Source organism: Columba livia, chromosome 1, assembly GCF_036013475.1.
Source record: "Columba livia isolate bColLiv1 breed racing homer chromosome 1, bColLiv1.pat.W.v2, whole genome shotgun sequence".
Classification (NCBI taxonomy): domain Eukaryota; kingdom Metazoa; phylum Chordata; class Aves; order Columbiformes; family Columbidae; genus Columba; species Columba livia.
Genome location: NC_088602.1, coordinates 123,187,508 through 123,213,560, shown reverse-complemented (window position 1 = coordinate 123,213,560; position 26,053 = coordinate 123,187,508). Strand labels below are relative to the sequence as shown.

Below are 26,053 nucleotides of genomic sequence, written 5' to 3'. Positions count from 1 at the left end.
AACAGCTGCATACATTTCTAATTATCTACTTCTAGACTTATTTTAAATCTCCCAGCTCTTACCAGTGCTGTTTGTTAACATCTAGCTTTGATATTGATATATAGATACATAGACAACGGGACACCAGTACATCCTAGTGCTCTCAAATGAATTCCCCAGTGCTGTAAATTTATCACCATAGGCAGCTCTTTAGCTCTTCCTGCTGCTTCTCCCAGAAATTTATTAAATACATGGGACCTGGTTCTGCCATGTGGGGTGAGCTCACACGAATGAGCCTGCAAGAATGACTGCATTAATTTCATTTTTGAATAATAAGCTTAGAGGCAATACTAGCACTGTAAACATTAAGCAAATCTATGGCACAGCAGATGCTTTAAAGAGTGACTCAAAACTCCCTTTCATGAAGAAATTCATTATTATAAAAGACTCTTAGCAGTTCCCTGTTATGAAACCTTCTTTAACTAGAGCCAACACAAGAGGATGTATATAGACCCTGGAGAAGATTTAGTTTGAAATAGGAAGAAAGTTTCTAACCATGAAAGGAATGAGATGCTCAGACAGCCTTCCAATGGCAATAAGGAAATCAAACTGACCAGTTTTAAAAGTCCTTTATAGTAGGGTTATGTGGCCTGAGTTGCCTGTGATATTAATGAGTCACAAGGTTCTTATCTATGTTTCCACACAACTAATAAAAAGCAAACCAAAACAACAAAAAATAAACCAAACAAACAAAAAAGAGAAAAAAAACCCCACAAACAACCAAAAAACCACACTGAAATAAAGAAACAAGTTGAACAACTTTTTTGTACAGTCAGAAATTATTCTTCATTCCTCAGAGCTTTCTTCAAGAATTTTAAGCCTAAACAAAATATATATAGTTCAGTACAAATATATTTCATTTAGATATACTGACACATTATTCATATGTATTTTACATGCTCCAGTGGACATCATAACATATATAGTACATACTGAAACTAAGGTTGACAATATATCCCCTTTTGGGGCTAAATGTCTAGTTCAGTGTTATGAATTTGGGGGATAATGTCACTCAACCGTGGCAGAACCAAAGTAGTCTCTCAGCCACAGCTGAGTTTGCCCTAACAAATTAAAATTAAACTAGTGTTTCCCCTCAGATGGGATTTCATTTCTGCTACACTTCTTGTTTTGCCACAAGTAAATCTTGGTGACACAGGGAGCGTTTAAATTTTTTTAGGCTCACTACCAACTTTGACAGAAAACAAAGATAAATCAACAACAGTGTTATTATGTCTAAGGTTGGGGAAAGAAAACAGGCCAATAAAGTTTGCTAGCAAAACATTTCAAACACCCTGAGGTATGGAATTATTCCCTAAACTTTTCACATTTAGAGAAACAGGTCTTGGCTCAGTACTATTGGTTTACTGAAAAATTTCCACAAATCCATTCACTTCGGAAATCTCTTGGTAAGACTTAGAGGCTGCCAACCAATAAGCATAACTGCAAACTGCAAACTATTTTCATTTTTGCATGCCAGAATTTTTTTAATAGATGTGACATACTCATAAACCCAAAGTTTTCTTCATTTTGGAATAATGTTTACTGTAAACAGTCAAAATGGACTAGCAGATCCCTACTTGCACACAAAACCAAATGGAAATAATGAAATATCAAGCAACAAGAGCTGATGATGAGTCAGAGTAGAGTGGTGGTAAATTCAAAACTAATTCAGAAATAGAGCCAGTTCTGCACCTTTCAGTTTTCCATTGCACTTACCCGCAGGAAGCTGTCCAAGGACCCATTTTCCATATATTCAGTAACAATCATAACTGGCTTACCTGTGAACAGATGGCAGGGGTCAGGCATTTAAAAAGAATACGTAATGATCAGTAAGAACATGAATTTCAGAAATGCACCCATAACTTTCAAATCCCAAGGACAATTTAAAATTTAGAAAGAAAGCAAAAGATGCACCTGCAAAACCAACTGTATCCACAACATAACTGTACCTCCACTTAAAACAACAGAAATACAGTCACTTCAGCATAAACTGATATGATTTTTAGCAGCTCAATTCCCAAGAAACAGAGTGAAGCATCCTGCATTTTCAGTGTTTGTTGTGTTATCTGTCACTGTTGGATATAATTCTTCATACAACCCTTGAATTTATGCAATGAAGTAGATGTATTTTGCCATGCATTTGTCCTCAGGTTCACTCTGGAAGGGAACTGGGCACTTGCTGTGGAAGAAGTAGCAGTTTCCAGAGTAGTGGTGCAAGGACTGTGGAGCAGTACTCTGCCACATGGGCACAACCAATATGTTCCTCGGATACTATGGTATGGGGAAGATTAAGTAGCCTACATGGAAGCAACAGCAAAAAACCCTCTCCCTCAGGAGAGTATTTACAATGCATTTAAACTGTAGAGCTTCAGCATTTTCCCAGTGTAAGTAGAGGAAAATGTTGGGTGTGGGGATAGAGATGGAAGATGCACAATGGAAGTAAGATAAGGCACTGGAAAGAAAAGCTGAGCTGTAACACAGCCACATTCCACTGCTGGGTTGAGCCCCCTTTCCAGGCAGTCCTGCTGCCCACTGCAGAAGGATCAGTGGCAACACTAAAAGAAGGGGAGATTCAGGCTAGATGTGAGGAAGAAATTTTTACGATGATGGTGGTAAAATACAGCAACGGGTTGCTCAGAGAGTTGGTAGATGCCCCATCCATGGAAACATTGAAAGCCAGGCTGGATGGGGCTCTGAGTAACCTGATGTAGTTGAAGATGTTCCTGCTTATTGCAGGGGGTTGGACTAGATGACCTTTGAAGGTCCCTTCCAACCCAAACTGTTCTATGATTCTATGAACACGAACCTCCCCTCCTACCAAGCACAAGGTAGCTGGGAATCAAACACGTTGCATTCACAGGGCAACAGCATGCTCTAAAGAAACAGCTCTGCATCCTTGAAAAACCTCTAATATCTTTCAAAACTTCCCCATGCAGATTTAGATTAGTTTGTGATATAACCAAGATTTTATATGCAACTCTGACACATTGGACAGACATGAGTGCAAAAATTAATGTGATTACAGTACAGTTTCCAAAGGTTATTGCTCTGCTAATATTTTATCATCATATGGATTTTATTGTTTCATAATATTTTCTAAAGCTTTGTTTATTTTCTCTTTGTGGTAGAGTGAAAGGTGGGTAAGAGCATAAAGTTATTTAAGGAGATGAATTATTATTTCACATATAATACAGGAAGGCATCTGACCCTAAAAGCCTGACAAAGGCCTGCATATTGTATAGCAGGCATGGTGACATTTTAGGTTTTAAAAATGAACTGTGTGAGGCTTGAAAGAGGTACCCAGTATAACCAAAAGCAAGAAAGCCATTAAAAAAGCAAGTGGTAACAACTCCTTTTCTGTTTGTTTCTGAGAAAATACCACTCCTATCAAATATAAATTCTTAGAATAGAAATACTAATTCCAAAGAATGAGTTTAATATAATGAGAAGAAAATCCTTTGCCTACTGTATAGATTAATTGGTTAAAATACCTTCTTTCTGCTGTGCAAATGATGTGTTGTACTGTGGGAGTCACACTAATGGATAATCGGCTCTGTCATCCATTAACTGGTAGGAACAAACACTTTATCCAAAACATTAATCTTGAATCATATAGGATATGGTGCAGATAAAAGACCTAAAAATGTAAAATCTCTCTCTCTCAAAAAAAAATCGTTTGCTTGCCTACTCTTGCTAGCAAGAAATTTGCAGCACAAGGAAAAGTACCTAACTTACACTGTATGTATAAGATTAACCCAAAGGCAAAGGTAATGGACAGAAAATGCTGCTGGATCATTCAAATAAAGGGGAGGACAGCAATGGGGCTACCCACAAATTTCTATAAGAAATCCACTTACTTTGAAATCGGGAGACAGTTGCCTGGTTTCTGTATAAACTCAATTTTATGACATATCAGAAGACTGAAAATAGTGTAAGAATATATGTCTTTCAAATTATTAAGAGACCATCTTCCTGCCTTGCTCACCCGTACTCAGAAAGCCCAAAGTGCAGGATTCTACTTTCATTCAGTTGGAAATGTGTCCATAATAAGAAGCATATGCTCTGAAGCAACACGGTGCACTTTTAAAAGAACATTCTGCATTCATTTATCAAAGCACAGCCGTTTATACACGATAACAACTTGTGTCAACAGTGTTGCTGAAATTTATTACACTAACAGGCTACAAATTGCTGTAAATTATTAGTAAACTAAGCAGAACATGTGTGCTGGTTATTAAGACTACTGCCTACAGAGCGCCCAGGAGACCAGTGTAGTGGCTGGAAAAGGCAGAACAGAAATCTGTGTGAAGTGGGGGAACAATTCTGCACTGGAGCCCAGGACTGAAGCCTCATCTGGTGAGTGCATCTCCTTCAGACTGTGGTTGGGTTGTCCCACTGGCACACCACGGCCACCCCAGCTTGAGAATTCCTCATAACAAATGGTCCTATTATTGGGATTGTGACAATTACAGTTGTTAGGAGCTGCTTCAGAAGGTCTGCTTAGTATGAAGAGCTAGATCATTGCTAAGGGCCACCTGTCAAAAAGAATTTGCATAATGAAGAAAAGGTCACATCACCTGTTTGTCATGCATTACCTGCACTGAGAACGATCCAGCAAATACTCCAACAGACTCTCTACTGACTATACATAAACTAACACTTGTGAGTCTGCTTTAATAGCTATCATCAAAAAAAATGAACACCTGTTAATTTTATATTATGGTATATTAGGTTGGTTTAGAAAAGCCAAATCCCACTACCTTCTCATCCTATCACACTATAGAATGTTAAAGAAAATAAATTATTATCTTCACTTGCATTTATGCCATATAATTTTACCCAGCAAATAGTTCCAGATCAGTTTTCTAAATGCCTGTATTCAAGCTATCTGGAGAGGGTGTTGTAACCCTGAGGCTTTTATTGATTTCAGCTGGGAATATTCAGAGCTTGCTCTCTCATACTTAAATGTGACAGGCAGCTGGCACTCCCACCCTCTCCGAAACAGATAGCAGTCTACTGTGAATACAGCTGAGTAGCAAACTTACTAATAGTCACTTAAAGAGAATACAGATGGAATTAGTAGTGCACATTCAAAAGCAATGCACAAATTCCTGCATGCACAGCAATTAAACTATTTTCTCAAGTGCCACAGAAATACAAAATGTAACAAAATAGATCTTAGCTCAGCTGTGTACAGACTGATGCTGGCATTTCAAGTAATTTTGGGACTGCAAATCTTATTCTGACTGTACAAAGCGTGTGTCATTGAAAAGCAGAAGATAACTCGGATTTATACAGGCAGATCTGGCAGCCCTTTCCTGATGGGACCATGAGACCTAAGCTGAAGAATAACTTCTTTGTTATTTAAATCAAGCAAAATAGACTTTCATGAATCACACCCAGAGAAAGCATTATTATTGTAATTATGTTTCTTCATAACATATAGGGTTTTGCATACTTCAGACTAGTTATTTTTAGACACATTCTTGTGGGTTTTTTTGTTTAAAATAATTTGTTGTAGTAAGCTACAAAATTCAAACCTATATTTGTAAAACCTTGCATCATGCAATTTTAAAACCAAAACCCCTTAAAACCAATAAAACCATCTACTTAACAACAAAAAATCTGGTATACTTCTACCCAGTTAAACTGGAAATGCACATTGCAAGCAGTTGATTGAAATGGCAACAATGTTCTCTGCCAGCAGAGTCCTCTAAGATGAACTAGGAAACATCCTACTGACTTTTTCCACTCCCCTGAAAAATCTCAGAGAATTTCTGTTTTTTTTTTTTTTTTTTTTCTTTTTTTAAGCATACCCCATATAAAATCGTAGTGATCTCCCACATAATAACTACTGCAGGACTTTGATCATTAAATTTACCACCTTATGCTGCAATAGATATTTAGAAAGTATAGCTGATGTCTCTGAGTTTATATCTCATAGAAGAAGCCGGTTTTAGTACTTCATGCAACCTCTTTTCTGCTACCAATTATTTCTGCCTTTCCACCTCAAGGCAGAGGACAATCAGCAGCACAAGCAATGAAGAGTCAGATCTTGCCTAAATGAGGCAACATTGCCAGCACCAAATCCCAACAGATGCTCATAAGGAGAAGAGCATGCAGGATCTGGGCAGCTTTGAGGAGACTACTGTGGCTGCCATGGGAAAGCTGGGTAGGACCTCGAGGACCAGCACCACTGTTCAGGAATGCCAGTTATGACTTGCTGGTATCTTAACAAAAGTGGAGCTGGAGAGCGTTCTTCAAATATATTACTTTTGCAGGAAGGTACCATGCATGGATGGAGGTTTCAATTATTTTTTCTCAAAAAGAGAAGGTGATTTGTTATCAAAAACATAAACAAAAATATGCTTTAACAAAAACAAACAAAACCAACCAACCAACCAAACAAAATGAAAAAAACCCAAACCAAACCAAACCAAACCAAAAACCAACCTAAATCTGTACCAAAAACACCCAAAGGCAGATGTAGAAAATTACTATTAGTAAATATAATAAATAAATAATATAAGAAATGAAATAAATTTTACTACCAATGAACTAAAGCTCCACATTTTGGTGATTTTTTTTGAGATTTTTACTAAGGGGATCAGGATCTTTAAAATGCCTCATACTGGTACATACTGCATATCACATGGAGTATTTTCCTGGCATGAAAATCATGTGGGAAAACGTTTGGACTAGTATCAGTTGCTGTAGCCAGGTAGGCTGTTCATTAATTTGTGCTAATGACAAAATCTAATGATTTAGTTGACAGCCAAACATATTGCTTCAGTGTAATTAGGAAACATTAGGATATCAGACTCCAGGACTCCTAACAGATTATCAGCAAGTGCCTCTTGGCCACTTTGAAGCAATTTGTAGCTCTGGAGTTTATTAAACCTGCCAGTTTATTACTGAACTGCACAGTTCTTCAGAAATGCTCCTTCTTCTCCATGTTCTCTCTATTTTTTTCAAGTAGACTGTTTTTATTCCCCATTTTTTCCCAGCTCATCAACCCAGGGTACTGTTTCTGAGTTCTCGCCATCCTGAGAGCATTGAAACAGTGAAGCTCCAGCAGTTGCACTGTGGGCAATTTCCTCCGACACCGTTCTTCATTGGATCCTTCAGTGTGGGCTTAGCTGGTGCTTTCACATTGGGTAATTTTTTTCCTGCTTTTGAGGAAATAACAATATACGTTGCAAAAGCAAAGCTATGTGTTTCTGCTGTTATCTCTTTTGAAGGATATTTGGTATATATTATCAACAAGGTTATAACACAAACACTTCCGCAAGGGTTTGCAGAGTATAAACATGGATGCTTCAGTTTTCTATTTGCTTTTGCTCTTCCTTGAAAGATCAGAGAATCACAGCATAATTTAAGTTGGAAAGGACCCCCAGTGATACTTCCCATGCAAAAGAGATATCCCTGTCATATCTTACTTTTAGTGACGACTCCCTCTAATCGAATTATATTAGGGTGGTCAAACTGTCCCATGATGCTTGCTTCTCCCAGGAAGTCCCTTCTCTGTTTTTCAGTGTAGCCAACTTTCAGGGTTTTGATAGCCACTGAAATTTCCTTTTTAGAAGGCAGCTTTAGGCGTCCACTGCACACTTCTCCAAATTCTCCTAAAAAAGTGGAAAAATGACAAAAGATGAAATGCAGTTATTTCACAGGGATTTAGGAAAAAAGACATAGTATTCAGCAAAGGCCCCTGAAGTGTGGTGTTTACTGCTGGGCCACTGACCCAAAGGAGGCCTTCCGATAACTACTTAACATTTCCATGCTTGGGTCCTCCATCTGTCAAACTGGACAATGTCACTTATTTACACAGTATATCCAGATGACTACAGAGCAGAGGAATGCATAAATGTTACCAGAAAATTCACTTTCTGTTTAAGTTGATGCACTTTGAGACAATAGTAGGAGGGCTAACTGATTAACACACAGAATAGTCATTCACCCATTATAGCCTTAATTTCTACCAGAGATACTGGAGGTCCCACATATTTTACTTATTTCAATTAAAATAGCAAGATAATTAATATCAAATGAATTTATCTACAATAGCTGCAAAGAAAAAAATTAATCCATGTGGATTATCTTTGTTCTATCGTTATTCAAATGGATGTAACTGTGCAAATATTTACTGTCCCTATGGGACTACACGACCTGATAGTCCACCATGAATGTTGTGCCCACTGTATATTGTGTGAGTTCTCTACACAGAAAATGGCAGATAACACTGCATGTTTACTTTCATACAATGCTGTTTATCCTTCGCTATGTAACAGAAGAAGAATGCACAGAGGAAATTATCCTAGCATTCAAATGAGAAGTATTAAATATATTGACAAACTGCTGAAAGAAAACATCTCACTTGAAAATTTCTGTATTTAATTAATAATTACATAAAGCACATAAGGAAGTTTATATCTTATATCTTAAAAGACATTTGAGCAGCAACTGACTTTTTATTCCCAATTATCCAACCCCCCACCTTAGATTTTATATGATATAATGAACTGCACATACAATATCCCAGTTAAATTACAGTAGCAACTATTGCTTTAATGATAAAATAAGTGAAATAAAACTACAGTAAAACCCGTGAATGGATAAAACATACAAGATATATGATGGTAAGAATTACCCCACAAGATTAAATAAAGGTTTGTTTGCTTGTTTGTTTGTTTCTTTCCTTTTAAGAAACTAGAGGGTGTTGCTGGAGGGCTTTAACACTCATTTTCCAACAGTACATGCCTTTTCAGGTCCTTTTGTCAAAATACATAAGATCTGAATATAAACAGCCCTTCATATGCCGTATTTTCTCAAGTGGCTTTGTATAGAAAGTTTGACTTGGAAACAAACAAACCCTATACATCTACATCTATCTGGCATAATTTTTATTGAAACTGCGAATGTGGTTTTTATTTTCATCATGGAAAGAGTGATTATACTGCTTACATATGAGCTTTTTCCAACTTAATGTGTAATGATCCTAAATGCAATAGCATTACTATTCCTCTAAAGAGCAAAGGCTGTTGGAGGTTATTTGCCCACAATGATTCTTTCTTTATCTCTGTAGCTGATTGTTTACATTAAGCAACATCTGTGCAAACTAAAAATGACCAAAACCCACAGAAATTAGATCTATTTAATAGGCAAATTTAAATCGTGTTGCTCTTCATAGATTTAAAGCTCAGAAACAAATGTGCAATGGATTGACAGCCCTTCACCATTGACTTCAGACATGATACCACACGGGACACATTTTAGATGTTATGGTCAGCCCATTTATCTGCAAATTGAAATTAATCTTTCATCAGCTTGCCACCAATATGGCTGGCATATGACATGACAATGGCCATGTCCCATTTGTGGCACTGCAATTTAGCAATGATAAAGGGAGTCACAACAGTAACCAGAATCTTAACAGTGCTGTGTGTTCACGTTCAAAGCTCAAGGAACTGGTGTTTTTTATGCACAACAAGGAATGAGGAGAGAGACATAACAATAGTTTTGGCTTATCAAAATTATGGTTATAAACAGGATGGACACCAACTCCTTTTTCTGTACAAGAGGTAAACCAAAGAATAGTTGCAAATTACAGTGAAGGTCAGGTAGATCAGGAAAAAAATCCTAACAATAAGGACACTTGGGCAGTATAAAAGACTTTTTAGGGAGGCTATAAACTCTTTTATCTTGGAGATTGTAAAGAATAAGTATCTGTCAAGAATGGTACCTAACAAGTTCTGTTCTGGGCAAGGGTGTGGACTTGATGACCTCTTGAGGTCAATTTTCAGCTTTATTTTCTAAGGTTTCTCTGTTAGACAGCCAGTTTAACAAAAAAAAATGAACACGTGTCATAGAGCAATGCCCTTTCTGTGTTGCTAACCCAGGCTAGATTTGAGTAAACACCACAGAAGTGAATGTCACCATACCTTATCACCAGCTGCTGAGCTTCTTCATCCCCTAGACATGGTACTGTGCTATTGATGTAATATATACATATACATATATACTACTAAAACAACACTTAGATTACATCTATTGTTTCTAACATTATTTGTATTTTAGGCTGCCAAGAAAGGCAGCAGCTCAGGAAATGAGTTGTAGAATCTATTACTAGTAACTAATGGGTGTTGAGTTCTGTTTAGAATTCTTAATTAAAAATATTCAACCTCTGCAAGCCACATGACTGGTATACTTTACCAAGAGCAAACACTGCTTCAGTTCAAATACTAACCCCAGCTCAATACTGTCAGAGCACCACAAAGAGGAAGACCAAAGCACATCTTGAAAACAGAAGGAAGGGAAAAAAGTGTTTGAAATAAATCTTGTAATGTCCAGCTTTGTATTCCCTTTTCTCTAGGTTTTAATGGTCCAAAAAGCTATAAGACGCTAACCTTTTAAAACTATTGTTCAGTTACTGTCAATGGAGACTACAGCTATTATTTCAGCAAGCAGTCCAGCAATCAATCCTTCATTTCTGATCAGAATTGTATATTTGATACTTATTTGACTTTTCAGAAGGAAAAGGTTATGGCTAATGTCCATCAGCACAGTCCTATTCAGCTGTGATTGCACAATTTAGAACTTGGATGATTAATCAGATTCTACAAGGCCAGTGGATGCTGTAAGAGACTAAAAGTTGTACCCTTCATAGCAATGGAGCTTACTGTTGTCTGTGGGTATAAAATGGGTTTACTTTCTTAGAAAACTATTTTGATGGAAAAAGCTCATTGTGCAGCCCAACTACGTTAACCTTTGGTTCTTTCATATACATGGCAGTATGGGTGTTACGTAACTTCAGTCAATGCCCATAGTGACATGCAGTTACACTACATCTTTTTCCTGCAAACCATTTCAATATGGTCCTAGTAAGAAATGGGCTGGATATCATCAGATATTGTTTAGGAGGAACAAGGACTTGTGTTTGACTTGGAAGGTGGAAAACCTGGCACAGATTTTAAGAGATGAGGTTGATGGCTTTTCATGTAAAGCCTTTCTGAAGTGTTTACTTTTAATTATGCTACACACATAAACACTGTATAACCTACCCTGCAGACTACTTACATGTGGAGAGCAAATACATATTAAGAGGGCTGTTCATAATATAAAGATCTCTCTTCAGGAGACCTTAATTTCTTTTTAAATAGGTACTCAGGGCACCAGTGAATGGAATTTGCTGTGCATTTAGACCCAGGGGACAAGTAAAAATGACTTTGTGAAATTAGCTACTCCCTTTACTTTGCTGCGTTTTAAATCATGATTGTATTGCTGTGCACAGAACTCCCTTGGAGCTGGAGAGGCACCTAAACTGAATGTTTTGTAAACCCTGTGAACCTCAGCAACATTCTACAAGCCCTCACTGAGATACTGCAAACCTTCACAATAAGTTCACAGACAGATAGCACCTAAATTTTAGAAATACTTTGATCAACAAGATATTATGCTACAAGCACATTTAAACTTTGAAAGAAAAGCAAATGCTTGCTTTCATGTTCAGCAAAGCACAAACTTAAATCTATCCCAAATCAATAAAGCACTTTCTGTAGTATTCTCTTGCTGTCCAATTGGATTTAAACTTCTTATGTGGTTTGCTGAACTGAAGTGAGTTGTTTTAAAATAAAGAATTACTGTAAAGAAAAATAGGAAGAAGTAGCTCCTGACCTCAATTTTCTTATGCTTAGCCTCCCACTAAAATCCCTTGTGGTTTTCTTGAGGTTCTTTTGGACAAGAGTATTTCCTTATTGCATTTAGGTGTGTTTTCAAAGCTACGTAAGCTGCCCTCTATTCTCCAAGATTTCTGGCTAAAGCTGTGAAAAACTACTTGGAAAAGATTACTTGCCTGACTTGAAGGCCTCATTACTTACATCACACTTCAATGCAGTTAAATGAATCCCTTCTTCTCATATCACTGTATTTTTATAATTTCATTCACACTTGCATTTGTAAAGGAGAAGGGCAGGAAAACACCAAGTCATTCACTCAAATGAGTCATTGGCTGAAGTAAGAGACAGAAAATGCCTTTCTGCTTTTGAGGAGGAAAGAATCGTTCCTGCAGAAGCAGCCTTGGAGGCACTTACTGTGAATGCAAAAGCTACCATGTGCTGAACATGACAGCAGTGTAAAGTGATGCTATGAATGCATTTTGGAAGCTTTCAGCCCCCGTAGCCTGATTTCCTCTGTTTTTCCCTGCCTCGCTCAAGACTGAGAGAGTTGAAGTTGTTCATCCTGGAGAAGAGAAGGCTCTGGTGAGACCTTATTGTGGCCTTTCAGTACTTAAAAGGGGCTTGTAAAAGAGATGGGGACAGATTTTTACCAGGGTCTGTTGTGACAGGACAAGGGGTGATGGTTTTAAACTAAAAGGGAAGATTCAGGTTAGGCATGTGGAAGAAATTTTTTACAAGGGTGGTGAAACACTGTCCCAGGTTGCCCAGAGAGGTGGTGGATGTCCCATCCCTGGAGACATTCCAGAGCAGGCTGGACGGGGCTCTGAGCAACCTGATCTAGTTGAAGATGTTCCTGCTCATTGCAGGGGGTTAGACTAGATGACCTTGAAGGTCCCTTCCAACTCAAATTATTCTATGAATCTATGATCTCTGGCAACTGTTAATAGGGAATATTAACTGTAACACCATATGTAGTTTAGTGTCATAGTCTCCAACAAATGGTTTCATTATTATCTTGAGTCCAAGTTTCAAAGTCAAGGACCTGCAGGAGCCAACTGTCACGTTCACTGGAGTGGAGGAAAGGGACTATTTTTCAAACCACTTGAATCTTTTAGGACATATCCCTTTTTTGAAGCCTCTCAGAAACCTCTCTCCATTTTCAGAGGTCATATTTGGAAAATGTTGATTTACCTCTCATTCTCATGTGCATGCTGATTAAAAATAGGTCAGAACAATGAGCTATAAAATATGACATATCCCTGATTCTTATTAATTTGTTTTCTAGATTCATATACTGCATAGAACCCAAGTTTAGAAAGCTTACTTGTGTGAATGAATGCTCCTGAAAGCCTTAGAAGGAAACAAACATACTGATCTTGGACTTAACTTTTCAGTAACCCTCTTAGCTTTGCTCATGTTAATTCTTTGTTATGTGCAGTAAGCAGAGCTTTGCTGCCTTTACTGAAGATGACGGAGAACAGTGCACTCTTGTGGGGCAAAATTAAAACCAGTAAGGAATAAAAATTCTATCTTTGCAGAAAATAACCTAACTTCATACAAGCAGTTGAGTAGCTGCAGTAAGAGATGATGAATACTGTTTCCTTTTACTGGGTGATTCAGGAGGGATGGAGAGTACAGTAGCTTGTTTTTTTGCAAATGAAAATATTTTGCTGTGCAGAAGGAGTCTGTGTCTCTCACATCTCATGATTTTAATTCAAATAGTAAGTTTAGAGAGAAGCAAAAAATCAATAATAATAGAACTAGTAATTTTCAATGGATTAAAAATCAATAGTAGTTCTCACAAATGCTTTAATTTAGCAGGAAAGCTAACACTTTATGATATTCTGACCTGACAGGACAATCTGCCACTTCACTTCAAGGAGCAAGCACACATCCTATTAGGAACTACATGCTGCGTTGGAACATGCACAAGTCAGTGTGACGAGAATTTCTGTAATCTGGCTCCTCTGCTACAAAATCTGCTCATTTCAACAGTTTGTTTTTTGTAAACCAAACAATCTATGGCGTCTGTACGGCTCAAACAATCAGTTATCAGACAGACAACCCTTTCCTCCCAAATCGATAATTCAAATCCAAAGCAGTGACCAAAATCAATCCAATGACCAAAGGTCATTGCAGTCTGATGGATGTGTGGTGACTGGTATGAAATGAGTTTGTGGTTTCACTCAAGGCATAATAGTCAACAGTCCTTTCACGGGAAAAAAAGAAAACATCTTCACAGTTGATACCATTTTCTGTGCTGACAGATTTTAAAGAGAAACAAAATAGTGAGGCTGAACTCTCTTCACTCCCAACAGTGCTGCATCCAAGTGTGGGCTGATGAATGCTCTTTGAAAAACTGTCTTACTTTCTGCTTTCTTTGGGGAAAAAAATAGAACAGTAAGCCCTTAACTTTTCATATGCACTGAAGTCAGCTGTAAAATTGACCTGCTAATTTGATGACTTTAGAACATTTTCTTTCCAGGCACAAGTATAAACTTAAGGATGTAAAACAGTGTATCCAACAAAAGGCTATCTTTAGTTCAGTATATCTGACAGTCATTACCTGCTCCAACTACTTTATCAATGGATATGTTAGAAGCATCCAATTCCTTGGCAAATTCATGCACAGCTTGATTGGGATCTTCATATGTATGCGGATCTACGTAAGTTCTCAGGCCTGGGAGTTTCACTGTGTAAAAACAAATTCAGAGAGAAAATGTTACTTAGACTTAATTAATCCTTCTAAAGAAAGCTCATGAGAGAACAGAAATCAAGTCAATAGAAGAAAAAGGTATACTGCTTCTTCAAATCAACCTGCTTTGGATGGGTCTCCACGAACCTTAATATAGAGTGAAACCAGAGACATAAATGTAGTTGTTGCACCCAAATCTGAAAACAAATTAAAAATATATATGCACTTACCGTATTTAACTACTTTTCAAATATTAAAATACCACCTGCCCCTCCCAGCTTGGTCTGTTTAGATGCTGCCTTATATTGTCCCTTTCAAGGCAACAACAAAGAGGCAAGGAACAAAATGTATGATGCTACAGTCAACCTGAAAAGTTCTTAAGCATATATTAAGGAGAATACATTAAGTCAAGCTTTTTCTTTCCAAGCCCTCCAACAAGATGCACAAGAAAATTATATGTGAACAAACACACCTCTACCTCAATCCCTCTGCTAGTACATCCAAGGAAAGTAGACAATTATTCTTTTTACTAAAGTTTGGATCTAGCATGCAGTTACCTTAACATCCATGTTATTATTTTGTCCCCCTCTACCATTTCCTGGCCAGGGATTGTTTTGTTTGCCCAGGGCAAGCACTAGTTCAAATGACTGAAAGACTTTAAAGGCAGTTTCAAGCTCTCCACATCTCTTCGTCCAGCAGGACTGGGGATGAGGTGAACAGGTTATCATTCCCAATCCTTCTCTCCAGCAAAGGTGCTGAAGGCAAAGCATAGCCTCATTCCCCTCCCCAGCTCAAGGTCCTACTTGTGCTTGCACGCAGCATCTTGTGTGCCTACCTCTGTATTCAGTTTGGAATACAAAGATATTTTGTTAACAAAAAGTGAAATATCTGTTACATTCAGCTTGAAGTTTTCTGCTCCTGACAGAAAACCTGCATCCCTGGACATGTATTTCCCTTACTGTGCCAGTTGGTCTTGCAAAAGATATTAACTCCTACTACAAACACTGCCCTAACCTACTTGGGAATATCCTTTCTACCTTGGCATTATTATACTGTATCAATTTGTTGACTGCTAGAATAGTTAAACCTTTTTTGCTGGGTTACACAGATGGGAAAAAATGCCTTTGGAGCATTAGTTAGAGCACACCATTGTTTTCTCAAACAATCCCAAGTGTATGTAAAGAAAATAATAAGCAATTTTTGAAGATTTATTGGCCTCAGTATTGACAAAGAAATGATAAAACTGAGTTCCCAAGCTAATTGCCTTGAAAACAATGCAACCAAAAGCCATGCTCTTAACACAAAGGCTGCGTGTGCTTGGCATTAAATGCCAACTGTGTTTCCTTCAAGAGCCTGATGATTACAGAATTACTTGCAAGTAAAACAAAAAGTAATTGGCTGTATATTGCTGTTGGTTAAAAATCTTGTAAATGCTCCTTCCCGTCCATGCTGAATGTACATTACAGGCTCCCTCATACCTCCAATAAAAATAACAACAATTAAAAGCTTCTGCACTGTGGGGTTTTTGGCTACGGATTTTTAATGCTGACCCCAGAGGTTCCCAAGATCAGGTGATGGTGACTGCAAGGAGAATAATCCCTTCACACCAATAATTAAGGGCAGCCTGTATGGTAACTGGGTTCTGTCATGAAAAACAGATAATAAACACATGCACATGTGTTAAGCTGTACTACTTTACAGCTCATTCTGTGCAAACATAATAATTTACATTTTCATTTTAACAGCATGGATTGCCCTAAGGGTAGCAAAAAAATAAAAAGGACCTAGCCAAAGAAGGCAAAGGGAGAGGATCTGAGGAGGTGAAACATTTTTGCTCCTTTGAAGTAATATTATAGGATTTGTAATAAGGCTGCAGGGAATAGTTCATGGCTGAAGCCTTTTTTAAAGTAATTCAGTATAAAGTGACTGAAATAAACCAGCTGCTGTATTTGAGATGCTGAAAGTTTACGACAGCCATGGAAGTTACTTTATCCTTTTTTAGTTCAGAGGAGCAATTTTCTTATCCTTTGAGAAAGACTGTAACTTAGTAGAATAAAGTTACAACAGCCACACACATACATACAAATTCTAACAGAAAAATATCTGCAAAATCAATGAATATTTTCCAATCATTTCTAACAGAAATACCAGTTCCATGATTGCCTCTGTTCTTACTACATGGTGAATCAGCATGGTACTGCTCAGAAAACAGTACATAAATAACTAAAGCCAAATTAAAAGCAATTTAATCCGCAGGAATTTAACAGCACTTGCATGTTTAAGAATAGTGATTGCTGCTTTCCATTGTGTGGGAGTAAGGAAAGCAAACTCTGACCTGTTATTTGTCTGTGACACTTTTTTTACTGGCTGCTTTTATTTTATAACCTCATTAAATTTGGATGATGAAGCATTAATTCTATGGGCCACATGTAACTGTATAGATTTTTTGAGACTAGTTGGTTAGCAGTGGTTGGGCTGCATGAAGCAAACCCACTGCTACAGCTTGTGTACCCCTTGACACTGCAGGGGAAGTAGCATACGTTTTGTGGATATGCATGCTCACGGTTCTCTGGAGATAAGGAGGAGCTCCAAACATAAAATAAGAATAATATGAACAGTCAGAGAACCATTACTTCACTGTCACAGGGCTAGGAAGCACTTCTAATTTCCAACTACTGCAGGTAAATACCTCATTAAAATGTTAGTTATAGCTGGTGGGGAAGCATCTGATTACGGTACCAACAGCTCTTTTCTTGCAGATGGTACAGTGCCACTCACCTTTATAACATGCTAAGCAATAGAAATATATGGTTCAATATGGTTTTACACAGTGCAGCAGGATATTTATCTGGAGCTGAAAGAGTTTCAAAGACAAACTACTGCTTCCTATCAAAAACATGTTCATTAGAAAAAAATAAATTTCCAGTCTTGGTGCTTATGAAGGACATTATTTCAGCCTCAAAGGATGAAAAAAATCCAAAATGCCATGATAGAAAAAAAACAAGAACGCCCCCTAGTCCTGATCAGGAATGTTAAACAATGACCTTCCTCTCTTTCAGCTCCTCCAGATTCAAAACTACTGTATTTCTATTTTAAAGAGGATATGGATGGAGCTTTGTCTGTGATCTAGTCTTCATGATCCACAGCTCCTTTGCTGTAGAAAAGTGCTGAAGGGTTATGTACATTGCAGAAAGGACCTAGGATCAGAGAGGAGCTGATACACCGCAGGATGACATTCCACTCCAGCCATGGGCCATAGCAAGCTCCTTCTCCCTGGTAGCCAGGACACTTGCCTGCATTCAGAAAATCAACATTTCTTCTCCTAAGCATCTCTTGGATGGGATTTTGCTCTATGCTGTTCCTTTCACAGGGCATGGCCAAATGACCCAGAGTAGCCATTAATAAAGTCCCATTCAGCCTTACTAAAAATAGGTACGCAAACATCAGAAATAGTCTTCAGGTTTGGCTTTTAAACATATTTCAAAAGTAGCCCAGGTTCCTCAGGATGAGCAAAACCTCATAACTATACACAATTTTTGTGTTACAAAGACAACGTTAGTCAATAGAAAGGTTATCCTGAATAGGGCACAAAGCAAGCATAGACATACTCATTCTTGAAAGGAGAGAATCAGGACTCGAACAAAACATGTTTGTAAATAGAGCTGGATTAAAAATAAACCCAAACAAACATTAATTTGTGTGACACTTGTTTAGTATTTATTCTTAATTTAAGAAACTACTCCAAATCACTTTTCAGTCTATGCTGAGAATAGTTCCAAACCTTATCAAGCAAGCAATTTTCACAGTCCCTTCAGTAGTCATCAAGACAGGTTTCATTGATTTTATATATTGCTTTGGGAAAAATCTGTAATTTCTTAGACTTTATACAGCTGATAATGAGGAAGTTGAAGTTACACTCTGCATTTCAGTAATGCACAGCAGAATCCATATCGTATTGCTAACCAGATGCATTGTTTGAACATAGACAGCAATGTTTTGCTCATTACTAACCTGAACACAGATGAAAGAATTTGAAACAAAGAATAATTGTTTGGGGAAAATCTCCTTACTCACAAGAGAAGAGATAATTCTCTTTCCAATTTCACCTTCATTTAAGTGAGGTATGACTTTTTAAAATTGAAAAATATCAGTTATCTAGGGGATGGATTCAACAGGTCTGGAAGTATTGAAAGACTTCAGTAACTTACAATGGCCATTCCCAAAATGTAGTCTTTTCTCATCAGCGCTATGTTTAGACTTCTTGTATCCACAGAATCTACGAGTAACAGAGAAAAAAAGAATGAATATAAAGAATTTTATATGTTAACTGCAGGTGGAAACAGAATAAAATGTTTTCCCTCCACAATTAAATGCCTGTTTGAAATTTAATTATATTTACATTCTCTGTGCCCTATAGAGGCACGTTATGTTCTCAGGGAATTTGAGGAAATTGGTTAATGAGAGGATTTGTTGATTTTTGACCCCTACAGTTTAATTTTACAGTTGCCTAAGAATGTGTTTATAGCATTTTTTAACAACTGCTGCATGATTGGGGCTGCTAATGTTAGTGGGCTCATTACCAAGCACGAAGCAGTATTCAGAGCTCCTGGGCAGCAGACAAAGAAGGTGCAAACCAGCCACATTACTGCCCGATGACACCCAATTTGCCATGCCCATCAAGGCCCCTCAGGGAAACGGAGGTGGGAGTAAATGTGCAAACCGGACGATAAACTAACCTGCCAATCAAGACGTACACCACAACAGTGAGGAGAATAATGGCTACTGCCGCTGAAATGGCAATCATTACAACCTGGCTATTCTCACTGGAAATGGAGAATGCTGGAAAGTTAACATAAAAATGTATAAATAACTTTCCCCATACATAACATTGATTACATAACAATTGACATTCGTATAGAGAACTGACAGATTGAGTCATCACGGTTGGCATTTGGTCTCCTGCCAAATATTTAATTTACTAAGTAATTTTTCACCAGACAAATAAATACAAGGGAAGAAAACAAAAGACTCCAGCCATCTTTAACAATTCAACAAAGTTGTTTCTGGTACTGCTGATTTTTATTCTTGCTGATTGCAGTAACTGATGTTAAACTGATATTTATATATAAGCACATATGTAAATACAAACATACGTATATTTTGTCAGAGTCAGGAAGGGCTTTTTCCTTAGCAAGAAATCCCTGCCACTCAATACTCATCACCCTTACCCTCACTTCCACATGATGGAAAGTGCTTTAATGAATTAAGCTTTCCCGTTAAGCTTGACAGTATCCCCATGAAGGCTGTGAAAAGTCAGGGCAGACAGAAGCGGATACAAGGACTACCCAGGGCTAATCAACGCTTACAGCAAAAAGAAGGGCTATTTTCTGCCTTACATTGGATGCTTCCCTGTGGTCCCTATGCATGGAGCTTTGGTGCACTAGACTGCTATACAGTGACAGGACAGGACACCTTTAGATTTTAGGTGTTACAAACAATCCTCAGCAGATACCTATTGAACTTTCCACAGTACAGCAAAATTAGGTGCCCCAGCACTATGCTTCAAGTTAGCTGTCCAAGCTGAGCTGAAAGCTAACCCTCCATCTCCCCAGAAATCAGACAGCTTGTATACATGATTGCTTGGAGTCACACCATTCCTCTTGGGAAGAAGATTCTGTTTATTACAAACCTCCAACTGCAACCACGTAGTTATGATAACTTGGTAATAAGAATAAAGTTATGCCATTTGTTGTCTGTGTAACTTGTACACTCGTTACTGAGATGTGCACTTCTGTGTTCTGCCACCACCCACATTAACAGACAGCTACTTTTTTCTTTTTTTTTTTTTTCTTAGCATTACATTGCAGAGAAAACTCATTAACCTCTAAATTATGAAATTTGTTATCACTGCAATTGAATTCTTCTCCTTGCTGTACTTGTCTGTCCTATCTTGAGTTTCAGTTTCATCCAGTATGCCAGAGCTGCATGTCCCCATAACAGCAATATGTAACTATTTTTTTTAAACAAGAAGCTCGTTTGCTTTTCAGAGTAAGAACTTAGGTGGGGAAGGAAGAACTGGAGATGAAATACATCATATATCTCAAAAATACATGGATAGCAAGTGAAAGAGCATTTGCCTCAATGCTACTCTTCTTGGTTAAAATATTGTTGCTTTTAGCTGAGCACTTCTTACATCATGGCTTCTCAAGCCTTATCATGAGTACACGAATAAGCCTTACGAGAGTGTATCAGAATTATAGTCCTGAGTTGTGTTACAACTGTGATCAGCAGATATGAGTCTTCCTTCCTATGAGCCAGATCTTCTAAAAAGCAATCTTTGATTATGCAGCATCACTCAACACCAGTACCTAGGCAAAGGCTGACTTTTTGATGCATTAAGCCACTTTCAGCTTCTAGCAAAGAAAAGGTCTGATTTATTATCTAGTACGAAGTGATGAGAAAGTAACATTTAAGACTACGAGCTCTATTATGAGTCCTGATATAATAACAGAACTTGTAAAGAACACATCAGTTAAATAATGTTGTTATCTGAGCGTTAGAGAAAAGAAAAAGGAGTGCCAGACAAGTAAATAACTTCCCCTAGGCCACCCAGAAATGTAGTGTAGAGAGGAGAATAGACCCAAACAGCTCAGCTACTCAAGTGAACGACCATTCTTCCCAGCCTGTGCACATTAGTTTCACCTCAAGGCCATGCAAGAGATATCAGCTACGCTTCACAGCAATATGGAGAAATACACACTGACCCACAGGAGCAACAGACCAATATAATACTAATTCTCTTGGAGCAGGGGTTTATAGCCCATAGGGTTCATGCCATGAAGTTGGAACAGCATGGGGCTGTGAATCTGGTTTTCTGTCGGACCTCCTCTCTCGGTAGGTATTGATTCTGGCACAAGACAGAGGTTGGGTAGGGAATGTAAGAAAATACTACCTGTGATATTCATGGTATACTCTTTACAGCCTGTTTAAAGTTTAATGATAAAACGTAAAGTTATACAGTAACGCTACCCAGAAAGACACATCATAAATAGTTATGAAGTCGTATTTACTGAACTAGAAAGGGAGTGAAAGCAGCCATTCAAATCAATCACAAACTGGGCAGGATGTCAGTTTGAACTATTTGAACGAATACATACAATCTGGACTGGTTTCAAATTCAAACTTGCGGCTGTTTGTCCCGTATCCAGCTGCAGTTCGGGCTCGAATTTGGAAGACATATGTGGTATCAGGTTTGAGGCCACTGATGGTAACATTGGTTCCTTTGGCTCTCAGAATAGTATAGCTTGTCTCTTGTTCCTGCTTTTGGGAAGAGAAAGTATCAGATTAAAACCACACCCTAAAAAACAGAAACAAGAGGTGGTTGGTACAAAATTACTACAAATCACTTGGAGAGAACCAGCATATTTTTCAAATAGTTATAGCCTGACAAATGCTTGTACAGCCATGCATTTTCAATCAGCTAAAAAACTTTTCATTAGCAAGAAATCTAAATCATTAGAGCTTCTACGGCCTTGTACTAGAAATCAAATACTAGACATGCTAAGTATATGACTTTTCAATAAATGGCTTTGCATCATTTCACTCATAGTTTGCAATATAACAAGAAAATGAAGATGAAAATGTTATTTAAAAATTATAAAACACATTTGCCTACTGCACTGAACTGGAACAGGCAAACTTAAGACATTTTAGGGCCCTGTAGAGCTATTGCAGGATGCAGTTTTTACTGCCTCTCCTTTTACAAGGTGGTGTTTACCTTTATAACAGTCAGAAGAGAAACTCTACTCAGGCTCCTCACCTCAGCTCTGCAAACAGGCAAATATAACTAGTTTTCTACTATGCTACAAAAGCTATGAGACTGATGTGTACATCCTCATTTGAGCAAAGCATCACTGAACTTACTCCTGAATAAGTCTTGGTCTTTAGTAGCCAGAAAGGAAAGATGTTTTTGCTCCTTATGCTTTTTGCTAAAGAGTTAGACGTGTGCCCACTACAGATGGTATCCTCACAAACACCCTGCTTAACAGTCATGTATTTCTGACAAAATTACTTCTTATGTAAAATAAGAAATGGGCCATTTTGTAATATAGTAAGTTTGGATGCACTTCACATTGTGTAAAAAACTAATTCTGATAAAAGTATGTCTCACTCCCACTGTAAGCACATAGTCTTAAAATTCAAATATGGGATCTGAGGTATTGCTTATTTTACTAAAGCCATCCTGTATCAAAAGAGCATTTTGGACTTCCTAAAAATGGCAGCTGAAACTGCCTCAGAAAAAATCTTGGACAGCAGCCACACGTGGAGAACTGTGAGAATCTCAGTTGTTTCGGTTTGCAAAGATTAATTTTTTATTGTAGAGGTGGTGGGGATTTCATATGCTGCCTTTTTACTTTGAATGCTCTGAAATACATTCAAATCACTGAGTTTTGCCCAGTTGAAAACAGAATCTGAGTTAACGTATGTCAGATGCAAACAATTTCACTTGATTCCCGCTATGTTTTATGGCATCGCATTAGCTTGCAAGGTACTGACCTTTTAACTCTGGCAACACTGGAGTTCTGATGTGCAAGTACAGAGGCTGGAAAATACTCAACATATTCATTGTCAAAGCCATCTCATCTTCACGTGAAAAATTCAAGTGCCTAGAGCTGGTTTAGTGTGTTTGCTCTATAGTGTTGTCTAGAGTAAGAAACTTGGGTTTATTCTAAGATAGTAGGTTGACGCCAGAAACTGTTCACTTTGGTGCTACAGAAACCTAACTACCCTGTTCTTGGCAGTCTTTGGTATAGAGAGAAACAGAAACATTTGCACCATAGCTAGGGAAATTGCCAGAATCTCTACATAATATTCAACATTATGCACATGAGTAAATAAAGTGAAGGACAAAAAAAAAAGAAAAAAATAAAGGCACCTAAGCTTGTGCCTAAAAGTTACCATCCAGAAACAAAACCTTAAATAGGGTGAGCTGGACATAATCTTCAAAGAATGACTATAAAAATGTTTACCATGGCACATTTTCATTGCACACTAAGAACAGAAAGGGTATCAGCATTGGACCTCTTCATGGTTTCCTGATACTTCTCCAAGACAGTTTTCTGTTATAAATTCAGGGGAGAAAACTCACAGAAAGACATTCTAAGGAGCTAACAGGTTTACATAAAATTATTTATTTTTGCACTAACAAAGGCCTAGTATTATAATCTCCAGGCTTTCCTTATCTCATCATTCAGTTGAATGTAGGCAACTATTTTAATTTCAAAGACATAATAGTCTTGTCTTTAAAACATAAAATCTTTTGTGTATGCTATGACTGGACATTCATTTTGATCTCACTTCAGTCTGCTTTTATGAAATGCAAACATTTCCTTCTTGTGCAGATACATACGTGCAAGAGAAAATATAGTCATGGCCCTGTCTGTTAATAATACGCAGTGGGAGTTGGAAAATAAACGTTTAAAACAATGGTATGGAGGATATCATGGTATCTTAGTTTATGGTAAGCTTTTTACACACATATTTTGTAAGTCATTTTTTATGTTACTAGTAATCAAATCAGTGAAACACCACATAAAAGCCCAAGTTTATCTTTCTTGAGGATGAAGTAAAACTTCAGAGATAGAGCTCTATAGCTGCCATAAGCAGAAGGAATATACAAAAAGCAGAGTCAGTCTTTGCCAAGCAGAACTTCAATCAAACACTCTGATGATAAATTTGAACTTGGATGCACAAAGCGTATTCTTCCTGAATATTCCTGCCTGGTTTACCAGACAAAATCTTTACTGGGAAGCAAATCCCATTACTGTTAGTGTCTCATTTGCAAATGACATTTTATAATTTTAAACTATGTTTTACAAAAGACATATTTTGGATACCTCTAACACTTATAGTAGCAGTACTAGTGAGAGTGAACGGTATGTCCTTTCTCAGATACATACAGCAAGTGTTTATATTACATGAGGAAGAACATTTTCTCTATCAGCAGCATGTACACTTGAGAGGCCAAAAACTGACTACACATCTTCGGGAGGCACCCACAGTCCCCATGTTGTTTCCCCTTATTGCCAGGTGTGAACTGTTCACCAGTACGACAGTTCCTACAAACCTTGTGGAGTATACGTGGCCTACCTACTCCTAAAGCCAAAATAATAAGAGTTTTAAAACAATTAAGCCCATTTGCGTATAATTTACTTCTTCAGCCTCAGAAAGAGCGCCAATTAAATATTATTTATTTGTTGGTTTTCATTTGTCTACTGAGCATGCAGTTTTGATGATGGCAAAGGCAAATCTACTTTAGTACTGTGAGTCTGCAATTCAATGTCACTTGTTTGCAGATGACTTCACCTTAATAAAGTGTGGAGGATTTAGTTACCGTAACATATTTAAATGAAGCAATTAATAGTTTGTGTGTGATATTTGGGAATGGTTTTTCTTCATACGTTTGCCTGACAAGATACTCCTTTCAGAGAACATAATCATGGGAGCAAGGACAAGGAGGAAACAAAGTATCTGCTTGTGTAAAAAAAAAAAAAAAAAAAGAAACCTGACTTCTATTATATGTGCACTTTTACAGCCAAAACAATTAAATTCCAGTACAGTATTATATGGATGGAGTAAACTGGGGTGTCATTTGGTTCCATTAACTCAACATAAAATGTTATGCCTTACCACAAAATAAATGCCTAGAAGTTTCATACAGTATTCCTCTGAAAGAGGATTTTATTTCTTTCAAATGTTTTCAATAAATAGAAACTGGGGCCTTATAAGCAGGCCCTATATATTTTTACAGAAAAATACAGTTGTGTTCCACACACAGAGTCTGAAAAAATGCCACTCTCCGTTCATAACGTTATGTATTAAAATCCCATAGGTTCGTGCAAAAAAATAGTTTCCCAAAATGGTAGCTCCTAATTTCACTAGAAACATCATATAAAGCTTTGTTGTCTCTTAGTTAGAGAGAATAAACTCTTCTCTTGAATAGGTTAACTAGCTACCCTTGCAGAAAACAAATATTTTCCACATGCTTTATACCAATAATGTATTAGAAAAACTATAAGATATCATAATTTAGATACAGGATGTTCTATTTTTATTCCAAATCTGAATAGCTGAATATCTGACTATCAGAAACATGCAGTTGCCAATAAATATCATGTATTATTTGAAATTTAAGAACAACTTAACCAAGTAAAACAAACAAACAAAAAGCCTGAACAACAAAAACAACAAATTTGCATGGAAAAGGTATATGACAGAATTGGGCTGACCTGTATTACTCTGTTAATGCTCCAAAACCAGGACACAGGTAAAAACAAGAATGAGGGAAAACAATGGCTCAATACAAATCAACTATCAGCAATCAGCTACAACTTGTCAGGAAAAATATCCAGATTGCTAAATGTGAATGGTTTATTTCCTATCAGCTGCCACTTAACAGCAGCGGGTTTTTTGATGAGCACAACCAAGATAATTTCTGAAGCAGAAAGCCAAATGAACTTGACCAGCTTAAAAAGAAAGCTCTTTTCAATAGAGGAGGGGGAGGGAGCTGCTTAGAGATCTCAGACTGAAAAGCAGCATCTTCCAAAGGTGTCTGGAGAAGAAATGAAGAGTAACAGTCCAGCAC

General features: G+C 37.5%; 1 protein-coding gene across 3 annotated transcripts in view; it reads right to left on the bottom strand.

The window, feature by feature from the left end:
* The window catches only part of EPHA3 (EPH receptor A3), a 230,011-nt gene that overhangs the window by 31,949 nt on the left and 172,009 nt on the right, over positions 1–26,053 (bottom strand). For 2 of the 3 annotated variants that reach the window (XM_021287743.2, XM_065076418.1), the window contains exons 7-12: positions 21,567–21,729; positions 19,146–19,248; positions 18,618–18,685; positions 14,281–14,406; positions 7,479–7,664; positions 1,756–1,817 (exon numbers count right to left, since the gene is read on the bottom strand). In XM_021287743.2, the coding sequence (XP_021143418.2) occupies positions 1,756–1,817; positions 7,479–7,664; positions 14,281–14,406; positions 18,618–18,685; positions 19,146–19,248; positions 21,567–21,729 (708 nt within the window). The remainder of the gene's footprint in view (positions 1–1,755; positions 1,818–7,478; positions 7,665–14,280; positions 14,407–18,617; positions 18,686–19,145; positions 19,249–21,566; positions 21,730–26,053) is intronic. The other variant, XM_065076426.1, reaches the window with a different exon arrangement.